Source organism: Colobus angolensis, unplaced genomic scaffold, assembly GCF_000951035.1.
Source record: "Colobus angolensis palliatus isolate OR3802 unplaced genomic scaffold, Cang.pa_1.0 Scaffold180, whole genome shotgun sequence".
Classification (NCBI taxonomy): domain Eukaryota; kingdom Metazoa; phylum Chordata; class Mammalia; order Primates; family Cercopithecidae; genus Colobus; species Colobus angolensis.
The window spans coordinates 2,903,166-2,915,525 of NW_012114933.1; the positions used below are offsets into that span (position 1 = coordinate 2,903,166).

At 35.4% G+C, this 12,360-nt stretch overlaps 1 protein-coding gene across 1 annotated transcript in view; it reads left to right on the top strand.

Moving 5' to 3' along the window:
* The window catches only part of ITGA1 (integrin, alpha 1), a 166,007-nt gene that overhangs the window by 116,670 nt on the left and 36,977 nt on the right, over positions 1–12,360 (top strand). The window contains exons 13-17 of the mRNA XM_011939342.1: positions 2,918–3,061; positions 4,176–4,433; positions 7,024–7,154; positions 10,284–10,450; positions 11,897–12,033. Of these exons, the coding sequence (XP_011794732.1) occupies positions 2,918–3,061; positions 4,176–4,433; positions 7,024–7,154; positions 10,284–10,450; positions 11,897–12,033 (837 nt within the window). The remainder of the gene's footprint in view (positions 1–2,917; positions 3,062–4,175; positions 4,434–7,023; positions 7,155–10,283; positions 10,451–11,896; positions 12,034–12,360) is intronic.

The following is a 12,360-nucleotide window of genomic DNA, read 5'->3' on the forward strand; positions in this document are numbered from 1 at the left end:
GGAGGTTGCCGTGAGCCGAGATTGTGCCACTGCACTACAGCCTGGGCAACAAGAGTGGAACCCCATCTCAGAAAAAAAAAAAAAAAAAAAAAAAGATGTATGATAGATGTAGATACAGACATACAAATACATACACAAGAAAAGAGATCCAAAACATTAAAGGGCATGAAATTACCAGTGGCCCAGACAATACAGTCAGAATATGATGAGATTGCTTTAAGCTAGGATTAGTGCAGAAAAGCTTCTTAGAAGATGAAATTTGGGCTGAATCTACAAGGGATCATAGAATATAGATAGGTAGGAAGAGCAGTGAAAGAGAAAGTTAAAAAGATAACATGGACTCATATTATGTGAGGTTTTGAATGGCAAATTAAGAGCTTGGATTTTATCCTGGAGGTAATGGGAAATTGGCTGTAATATTTAAAATTAGAAAATTCTTATTAGGTGGTATTGAATATTAAAAGAAGTTTGGGAAATTACACATGAAATAACATTTTTATATGTATATATATAAACTGAAAGAAACATCATAAATATGCAAACATTTACACACACGCGCACACACACACACATATTAACTGAAAGAAAGATCTAACCATGCTTTCTGTTGTTGTTATTTTTGAATTGTGATAGCTCGGGGAACTTTTGTCTCTAAATAAAGTTTTCTGTATTTTTCAACAGTTCTACAAGGAGGATTTATTAACTTTATTCCACAGTCCTTTTACAGAGGGTGGGAGAGGGGTTCTTCTTAGCCTTCACTAAATATTCCAACTCTCTAGACTAGAGGGGCAGGGCCACATCAGCCCTCCTGCTCTGCAGGAGTCCGAGCTGCAGCCCAGCGCAGCAGTAAAGCTCAGGTGCAGGGATACTCACATTAGTCATGTCCACAGACTGCACTGGCTTTCTAGCCCCATGCCCCACAGGAGCAGTGTCTTTTATGACAGCATCATAGACACAGCTTCAAGGGTCTCTACAAAGGGCAGGCTGGCTACAAGAGTAACTGCATTCTGGGAAGTCAAAACTATATCATCTTCATCAGGTACTTATAAATTATTTATAGTTCTACACAGCCTGAATACAATATCCCAATAAGAGGTTATTTTTACCCCATCGGGGTAAAAGCAACAGCTTAGCCTTAGTGGTAAAGTTGAAATCCCAGCCTCAGCAGATTCCCAGGGCAACAGAGTTAGAATAACTAAAGGTCAGATCCTCATGTATCAGTTGAAAGGGTTTTATTAACTCTTTGCCCACATTTATACTTGGAAAATGCATAACAGTTAGAGTAAGGCTATTGTTATAGCTCAAACTGGAGGTAAGAAGAATGTAAAATAAGACTTCAGCAGTAAAAATGGAAAAGGAAGGGGCATGACAGATATCAATAAGAAGAAATTGACAATAGTAAAATGAAGCATTTTAGATGACATCTTAGATCCATTATCACTCCATTAATTGTCTACAAGACAGGAAGTGTCAAATTTTATGAAAATTTACATGTGAAAGTTGAGGAGAGTATCATGAATGATTTAAATCATGAATGATTTCAGTTTCAAGCCTGGGAATCTGAAAGAAAGGTGGCTCCATGATTAGAATGTCAACACCTCAAGCAATTTAGGTATTTTTAACAATTATGTTTGGCTTTTAGACATGTTCCTTGTAACAGTAAGCACAAATTCAGATATCTGCATGTGCCAGTAAAGTAAAATCAAAATAGGTAAAGTCAATGAGTAAAGCTGCTGGGTGAAAAAACACAGGAAGTGGTGGGAATCATGGCCCTGGGCAGCTTGTAAAATTCCACCGAGCTCTAGTTGACCATTGCCATGTGGAAAGGAAAACCCAGTGTTACAAGATCTTCTATTTTATTTATGTGTATAATTAATTCAACTTTTAAAAAGACCTCTTAAGCCCCTCAAAAACCTGTGAGAAAAGTGCACTCAAAAGGCAGTGTCTTTTGCCCACATGCCTAGGAGCAATGTCTAGAAATGTAGAACTGAAGCCTTGAGAAGGAAGACAGAATGATATTTGCAATTGCCCTAGAAGAAATGCTTAAGAAGGATTGGTTATGTAGGGTAAGAGAATGGAAAAAAGCTACAGATCTGAGCTTTAGAAGAGGCCAAAATTGAGAAAATGGGAGTGGGGGAAGAAGCCAGTAAATATGAAAAGAGTGGTCTATGCCACAGGGGCAGAAGCAAGAGTGTAAGAGTAAAATCACAGAAGCCACTACAGGGAGATGTACAATAAGATAATGATTAAGAGCATCAAATATTAAACATAAAATAATATTTGAAAAACTTATTTAAGCATTTAGGTAATGAAGTGTAAGTTCTCTGCTTTTCTCTAAACAGATTACTATCTTTAAATGAGAAAACATATTGCTACAAGGGATGATCCCCCTGCAATCCTTCCATATTTTTCTGTATCCCATAGCTGCTGGGATAACACTTAATCATTTAATTGAGAAGACAATCTTCCAAGACTATGAGGTGAAATATGCCACACCAGTATTCCAGGACAACTCAGTTCCTTATAATGTATTTAAACATATATGCAACCATTACAGAATGCATTCTACTGCTTATCTAATTTTATTTCCTTAAAAAATCACTATAATATTACTGACCTTTTCTGATTTGTGGAGAAGAAAGAGAGGTTAGAGTGAAATCTAAAGAAATTCATTTTGTTACTGTCAAGCAGTGAAATCTGTAACAGCTGTTCATCCTCAAAGATGGAACCGACTAATATTCTTTATCCTCATGGAAGAGCCAATAAATAACTTTCAGGGAGCATCAATTTCTATCTTTCATTTCCTTTGCCAACTAGCTCCTCTACTAGATTGCTAGAAGTAAAACAAATGTAGATTTCAGCTTCCTTGAGAATTTCCGATGTTCATTGGGCTGTTTTGTTTCATTTTGTGTCCTAGATTGGTTCCTACTTTGGCAGTATTTTAACAACAATTGACATTGACAAGGATTCTAATACTGACATTCTTCTAGTCGGAGCCCCTATGTACATGGGAACAGAGAAAGAGGAGCAAGGAAAAGTGTATGTGTATGCTCTCAATCAGGTAATGGTGTCTGAGTTTGGTAGAAATCCAGTAAAATCTCTTCCTTCTCTTCATTTTTGAATAATAGGTTCTAATTTTTCATTCACTTTGAAAAGACAGAGCAAAGAAGCTATCAGGATTTATTCACTCCACCAACCCCTCAGTTTTGAAATGACCATTTAGAATTCTAATAAAGTAGCTCCAACCCTTAGATATTTTCTGCTTGAAAATGTGAATTATGTTTAACACTGTATAGGATACAGGAGGTAAATATAAATCTCACTAAACTGTTAAATAAACCCACAAGGCTTATTTAGGCTAGGAGGCTTATCAGTTCTGGCTTCGAGGTGAATAATAACCTCAGCAGTTAAATCGGATAGGGTTGAGGGGGAGAAGTCATGAGTTTCAAGGCAGCGACACTGCAGACTTCCAGGAAATACTTCACTAGGCTGGAGTGAGATTTTGTCTTCCATGCCTGATTTTAGACATCATTTTTTAAGTTAAATAATTTTTAATTTCTTCATTAGAAGAGTGTTTTGCTCTTTACAGCAAAGCTAGTGTTTATTTAGCTTTTCCAAACATGTACATTCTCTCCTAAATTGATTATTTTAAATAATAAGTCACATATCTTTTTTCCTATCATTTTTTGGCTTCCTCCTGTCAATTTTTTCTGTCCCAGGCTGTTTTGTTCTTTTTCCAAGAAAGTGTATTCTTGATCACCTTTGCTAGTACTTTCTGTCTAGGATTTTTTTTTTCCACTCTAGGCAGCTTTAGAGAAAGTTTCCTTTCAAAGCAGAATAAATTTTCACTTTGCACAATATTGGGTGAAGGAGGGATAGTGGTACAAACTGAGGATTTAAATATTATTTGGCCTGAAAAAGATGCTCTGAATTATATACTAACTCAATTGCATTAAAGAGAGATTCCATTAAAGTATGTCTCCCACACTTCTACAATCTGCTCTTTGCAATCCCTAACTTTGCTCTCAGATAGGCACAATTTTAAAGAAATTTTACCACCCTTACCACTAATGTACAAATGGCTGTTAATAGCACTGATTTAGTATACTTTAAAAATTTTACTCTGCTGTAGTAATGATGGAAATCTGTAAATATCCTGTTTATCTTTCTTCCAGACAAGGTTTGAATATCAAATGAGCCTGGAACCTACTAAGCAGACGTGCTGTTCATCTCGGCAGCACAATTCATGCACAAAAGAAAACAAAAATGAGCCTTGCGGGGCTCGTTTTGGAACTGCTATTGCTGCTGTAAAAGACCTCAATCTTGATGGATTTAATGACATTGTGATAGGCGCTCCGCTGGAAGATGATCACGGGGGAGCTGTGTACATTTATCATGGAAGTGGCAAGACTATAAGGAAAGAGTATGCACAAGTAAGAGTTGAAACCTACAGATTCCCACCCTTCAGTGATAAGTCAGTTCGATGCCAGGCATTACCTGTCTAACTTCATGAGTTATTTAATTTCTTCCTCCTGACCTCAATGGGAAACGAGATTTAATTCTCTTTAAGTGCTCCTTATAGATTAATTACTTTATATTTTATACATTTATCTAATTTCCTTTCTGTTGTTATTTTCCATGTCTCCAGGATTTGACTTTTTGAAACAGTAAAAAGCAAAAGAATACTTTGTAACAATGCTGTTTAACATCTTCAGTGTGTCCCATTCTAAATAGAGGGCACTGCTTTGTGAATAAGGCAAAAATAATTATATGACTTAACCAATAAAGGAAATTAGATTCTTGATTTTATATTTAATGTTCATGCTGTTATAATAAAATTGCATTAAGTTCATATTTATTCATTAAGTTGATATATTTTCCTCAAGTGAATTAGGATTTCTAAAGGTTTATAATTTTCTCACAAGTAATCCTTAGAAAAAATAAATCTGAATATTAAGTATAAGCTGCAGGGAACTTCTGTTGTTCTTGTTTGCACTTTGTTGTCAGTTAACAGCTCTAATCCATAAGTGTATTTTTTTCCTGCATTAGAAAAATAACAAGTTACAAAAATGCTTAATGCACTATAAAAATAAAATAATTTAAAGGAGTTTGAATGTAATTGTCTGTTTTTAGGTAATCATAGTCGGTTAGATATTGAACAGCCACTTACAAATAAAACAGAATTCACTACCTTCTAACTTACATAATTTGAAAAGAAATCAGAATATTAATTATTTCATTTTCTATTTGAGTGTTCTCTTTGGTTCTGTAGTCAACAGAGCTCTCAAAATCTATTCATGTAATGCAAACAGGAGTGATTTTTCATAAAACCATAACAACAATAGTGAACAGAATAAAGAGCTTATTTCACTAAGAGTACTTGTAGCCATTTGATAAATAATTTGTTTCTGTTGAAAATCTTTATGGCATTATTTACTTAACAAGAGACAGGCAGTATTAATGACTGGGACATGATGGAATTAGGAAACACAGGAAGAGGTTCTTTCTTATATTCTTCCACTTTATTCCTTCAGTGTCAATCCTGTAAATTTAATGAGGTAGCATTTGAAGTAGAAAAGGAAAGCTAAATCATTGTCAGATGAAATACATTGTCATAAACAACTTGTTTTCTAAATGGTGATAAATCAAGATGCAATTTTAAACAAAAACAACAAAAAGAATATTAGAGTTGGATTTGTTTAATTACTGGCAAAATGCTTTTGGAAGGAATAGGTGAAGATGTGCTTACTCATTTCCATCAGAACCAGACATGCTGCTTATGTATGGGATAATCCAGAATCAAACAGTCAAGCTCATAGAACCAATGAGGCAGATATCTCCTGAATTCTTTGCTTAAAAAAAATGAGGATGGCTGGGTGCAGTGGCTCATGCCTGTAATCCCAGCACTTTGGGAGGCCGAGGTGGGCAGATCACAAGGTCAGGAGTTCGAGATCAGCCTGGCCAACATGGTGAAACCCCGTCTCTACCAAAAATACAAAAAATTAGCTGGGAGTGGTGGTACACACCTGTAATCCCAGCTACTTGGGAGGCTGAGGCAGGAGAATTGCTTGAACCTGGGAGGCGGAGGTTGCAGTGAACTGAGGTAGCACCACTGCACTCTAGCCTGGGCGACAGAGCGAGCCTCCATCTCAAAAACAACAACAACAACAACAAAAAACAACTTTCAAATAAGCCTAACCTGTTTAAGCATGAAAACTGTTTCCATTTGGTTTGCCTTAGTGGGCTTCTTATTTTATGTTCTTTATGTGGAAAACAAGAATCTGAGAAGACTTGAAGTTTAGGGAGGGTTTGTAAGTCCTGTCTGCTTGCCATGGACTTCTGTTAAAGCATTAGCTTCAGCTTGAACCAATGCTAAGTCAGAAAGTACAGATATCAAACATGCTATGTATGGTAATGTGCACAGATCAGTCTTCAAGACATATTCATTTGTGCCATCTCAATGTTGTGAATACATGTGAGTGGAATTGAGTCTCTTGTGCCCTCAACTTTTAGAACAATTTTTGAAAGACAGTAGAGATTACATATTGGAAAATGTATTTGATGGGATGTGTTATTTATACCCAGCCACAAAGTTCAGTGAACTCCAAATTGACCCCAGAACAATCTTCTACTCCCCTTCCCGCTTTCCTAATATGATATGTTTTCAAGATTTCCAGTACCTTTAAATATGTCTGTGTGATGGGATTGGCTAGGAAGCAGAAAGCACAGAACCACTTACTCATACTCTTTCCTTTGAGGATTAGACAAAATGACATTATATAATTTTTCCCTCTGTCTCTGGTGTCAGTGACCTTGAAATAATTTTATCTGTACTATAAAAAGAGCAATATCCTCTGGGAACATCTGAGTTTTTCCTCTTATCTCCACGTGAGGGACCTCTTGGGCGGATTCCCAAAAGATCTTTAATTTTGATTTTGTTAAACAATTTAAATTCTCAGATTCATTTGAAACTGTTTTGAACAGACTCTTCTCATATGAAACTCTTTTTTTGGATTCTCACAGCGTATTCCATCAGGTGGGGATGGTGAGACACTGAAATTTTTTGGCCAGTCTATCCACGGAGAAATGGATTTAAATGGTGATGGTCTCACCGATGTGACTATTGGGGGCCTTGGTGGTGCTGCCCTCTTCTGGTAAGTATTTTAATAACATCCTGTTAATCTGAGACTGGGTCACCCATAACTTGCAGAGCTCCCAGTGTGATTGGAGCTCGTGTCATACCAAATATCTATTTCCTTTTGTGTTCCACTATGCAGATACAAGTTATTCAGCTGAGTGAGCTGAAAGAGTCAATATATCTTAAGAACAAAGAAGCTATATGAAAGAAACAAGTAGAATGAACTCTTAATTTGGTGTGTCTGTTATGTAGTTTACACTAAAATAGGTATTCTGTTTTAGGAGAGGTATAGGGGAAGAGAAGATCTTACAGAGGATGTATATAAACAATAAACCATCCCTAATATTGGGTTGCTTACAAGGTTTTAGAGATAATCGACTTTTTATTCATTGGCCTGATACATAGAAACAGATAATCGAGCAGCACTCTCTGACTCTGTATATATTGTTGTCAAGCCTAGAGGCATCTTAAGTAATATCTTTGCTCAGCTGTTAAAATGCCTACATCCCACAATTTGCCCAATTCTTTCAGATACAAACATTCATAATGCTTTATTTTTAAGAATTAAATAATAATTTAGTAAGCAATAACGTTAATAACCATAGCTTTAACCAGCTAAAATATCCTATTTCAAAAACTGTTCTGTTTGAAAAAAAATTACTAGGAATCAAGAATCAACTTAATGAGAAAGTCACATGATAATTTTGAAAACTATAATAAATTTCATTAAGAAATATAAAAGAAGAGTTTCATAAATAAAATGTCTATTCCAAGTGACCTTATGAGAAGTCCGCATGTTGATTCTCCTAAATTAATGCATTGGTTTACTGTAATTCAGGTGGAAACATACCTCAATTCTCTTTTTCCCAAAAATTTACCTAGAAGAGTAGTAAACAGTGAAAGAAAGATGAAGATAGAGAGGTGAAAATAAATGACTTTGCTGTAATTTAACATAATGCTTAAGAACTAATGGTCAAATTAGAATGGTACAGTAAATTGTGCCCATACAATAATCACTATGTTAAAAAAAAATCTTTACAGTAGAGGGGAAAGAAGACTGAGGGGTGATACCTAAGAAAAGACAATATTAGGCAGCTGAGTGGCTGGGACTTTGGGGTCGATTCGCCAGAAACCAAGGCTCAAAACCAGAAGTCAGCAGTGTCAGGGACAATGTATATATTTCAATTTTGTTTGAACTGTTAATCCTGAATTAGTTTATTATGCTCCCTTTAGCTCAAAAATATTTATTTTATTAATTCTCATATTAAAAATATGTTTTCAGGGTTTTTATGCTCCAGTTTTGTTTCAAGACCTTCTTGCAAAGCTTTGCAAACTTATTTATGGCCTCTCCTGCCCCGAATCAAGGCATTGATGGGCCAAAATGATGGTCATTTCCCTAGCATAGTCCAGGCTCCATTGACAGCAGAATGGACCAAACCAATAAACTGGGACACAAAGACTAAGATTCACAACGCCGAAAAAGAAGTGCGAGTGCGTACAAATGACAGGCAATAGGAAGAACATTTGGAAGCAAATAGTGAGCGTCTTGTCATGAGACCTGGACTGACTCCCAAGAAAGATCCGGCTGGGGCAGAGAGGATGTGTGGGGTAGATAATGGTCAAGACAGCTTCATGCCTGGAGAATCCTTATTACTAAGCAGGAAACTAGGCATGTTCTTTCATTGCTGATGAAAGGGTAAACTGGTTGAAACTCATTAGAAGGTCTTTATCAACAAGTATTTAAAAGCATTCCAATGTTCCTACTTTTTACCAAGGATTTAATTTCCTAAAAATGTAAAGATACAATCTAGAAGTACAATTGAAGATGTCCTCACAGTACTGTATGTAATACCATCTTTTAATAATGTTAAATATACCACTATACTCAGAAACCATTTTTTTTAAATTAAGCTAAATATCCAATGAGAAGGGACTGAATGCATAGATTATGGTATGTGCATATGCTGGTATAGTCTATTCCCATTAAAAATAATAATTTCCATTAAAAATCATATTCTCAGAAAAATGTAAATATTGGAAAGCTATTCATTGTAATATAATGTTTTAAAAATATATATGCATACATATGAAGATGTGCTTTTGTACATATATATGTATGCATGTGTGTACGTATATGCACATTTTCTTCTGTAAAGAGAAAACCACCGAATGTACTAAATGTTAATGGTGATTATTGCTGAGTGGTAGTATTACAAGTTATTTGTGTTTTCTTTATGCATTTCTATGATGTTTATATTTTCTATGAGTACATTGTTTTAACAGAAAAAAGAAAACCACCATTTTTTAAAGCAAAAGCATAAGTAGTGACTTCATTATTCACAAGATACGTAGTTACAAGGGGCTAGCTCTGGCCACAAGGCAGAAACCAGGTAAAAATGTGCAATAATTGTTCTGGCTTGGATCTAAGACAATGGCCTCAGGATCCATATATTCCCCATGTCTAAGATCTTACTCTGATCTCATTTTGGATTAGTAGACATCACTGGGCTTTAGAGTTAAAACGACTGAGTTTAAAATCCCAGGTTTTTCCTCTTAATAGCTTTTGACCTGGCATAAAATATTTAACCTTTCAGAGCCCCAGTTATCAAACATAAAACAGAAATGATGTTTCTTATAATTAATCTTAAGAATTAAATGAAATAACATCCATGTCTAGCACACTGCCTCAAATGTTATTTTGCTTTTCCTTCCTAGAAATAGAGGAAGAGCTGAACTCACAAGGACTGACAATATTACAGTCCAGATGAGAGACAGCAGGGGCCTACAAGCTGCTCAGGGACCTTTAGGCTTCTTTCAAATTGGGAACAAACTCATAAATCCCCAAAATATAGTTGATTCTGGGGTTTCACCTGGGTACTTGGTTCCATCTCTTTTCCATCACAGGCAAAACTAGATCTTTGGCGTTTGAACCAAAAGCCCCAAATGGTTTCCAAATATAACCTGCATGTCTTAGAACATCAGATATCATCTCTTCTGTCACAACGATTAATTAAATAAATGGAGTCCTGAGTGCTGTATTATACACGAAGTAGACTCCCTTCCATGCACTCACTTTGCACACCCAAGTTGATAACATTCATTAAATGTAAAAATGTGTGAGTAATCCCATTGTTTTTGTTTGGAGGTCCCGAGATGTGGCCGTAGTTAAAGTGACCATGAATTTTGAGCCAAATAAAGTGAATATTCAAAAGAAAAACTGCCATATGGAGGGAAAGGAAACAGTATGCATAAATGCTACAGTGTGTTTTGATGTGAAATTAAAATCTAAAGAAGACACGATTTATGAAGCTGGTAAGCAAAATAATCATAGCAAGTACTTTTGGGTAGAGGACAATGTATTTGCTCCAGCATGATGAAATCCAGTAGGATATTGTATTTTCCCCACCATGGTGAGCTGAACATCATATTTGCCCCAGTGAACATGTAGAACCTTGAAAAAAAATTCTGCTGCAAAAGGAATAGGTTATGGAACCCAGTAAATTCTGGAGCAGAAATTACATGTTTGTATGCAGCGCCCTCAACACTGCATAGTTTCTGTCTGGCTCTCCTACTTACTATGTACAATCAGAGGCTTAAGAAAAAAACACCGATTCAGAGGTAGAGTTTAAAAATTGGGTCCCAAATGGACCCAGTTTTCCTTCCTGTGGGTTTCTGCGAAGAATCTTCTCTCCCTTCTCTTGCCCCCTCCTGGGAAAGACTGGTATTGCAGAGAACCTGAGTACTTCACCATTCCCACATTTCTGAGATCCTTTGCTCCATCGAGGTGACCCTAGTTTCTGAGAGTCAGACTTCCTGTGTGTGTGTGTTCTCAGGTGCATCAGGTCAGCCTGTACTTCCTCTTCCTCCCTTTGTTCTCCACTTTCTAAGGCAGGTTTTTAATGATGTTGAAATATGCTCGAATCAAAGCTATAAAGGCCATTGACTGCAGAAGAAAAATTTACTCTGTAACCAAATATAAGCAGAATGAGAAAAACCATTAATCCTTAAAATCTGTTTTCCTTGATTTGTTCCATATGTGCATGTATATGCTCTGAAATAACCTCCTGACTAGAAAGATCAATGAGATATAGGAATATGAAGTAATGACTTTTGCGTTTTATATGTAACTTTATTTCAGTCTTACTTAATTTTTGCAAAGTAACTAAGTGATCAAATAAGTATTATTGTAGCCTTCATATAAAGTGTAAGATTTCACTTATTTTCTTTATTGTGGTATGCTTATTTTATTGAACCTTAATAGTTCCTTGAACATAAGCTGAGATAATGTCCTTTTATATATAAATAGATTAAAATCTATATATTTGTAAACAAGTAACTAATGTATATTTTTGCCTCTATTGAAATATAACATAATCAATATTCTAACAGGGTTCCAACATTTCTAAAGTTAAAAGGAATATTTTAAGTGAAAATATAATAATTACTGTGGTGGTCTGGAAATTAGATGATAGGCAGGTGTGCATGTGTGTATATGTGTGTGTATAAGAATTATAAACAATAAATGTAGTTAAACACTGAAAGCACAGTGAACTCAGAGAGCAGTTCTATAGAGTTCCTCAAGGTTATCTTTATGACTGCTAATACTATTGTTATTATAGTGTGGATATGCTGAACGATAGAATATTTTTCAATTTATTGCCGAAGAGATTTTTCTATAATGCTAATTTAATAATCTGTACAATATGAGACTCACTTCAAATAAACATTTCCATCAATTATTTTTTAAAATTTTTGTAGATTTGCAGTACCGTGTCACCCTAGATTCACTAAGGCAAATATCACGAAGTTTTTTCTCTGGAACTCAAGAGAGAAAAGTTCAAAGGAACATCACAGTTCGAAAATCAGAATGCACTAAGCACTCCTTCTACATGTTGGCAAGTAAATCATATATCGTAGCTGCCTTATTCCAAATCAAGAATATAGTAGAGATGTCTTATTTCAAGTCAATCGAATTCTTACTGTTTTATTTCAAAATGCACTTACGATGTCATAAAGGAAATTTTATCTTGTTTGTTCATTTTTATCATAAAATCACAAGTCTAATTTTCTCATTTCCAAATATTTGTAAAACTATCTCTAGTCTTCCCTGTCTGCGTTATGACATCCATATAGTATGGAACAGCAGAAAAAGTCACAGTGTTCTAGTTGACAAGAAACCTTACTCGTGTCTTCATTTCTTTCATTCATTCATTTATTCCTTC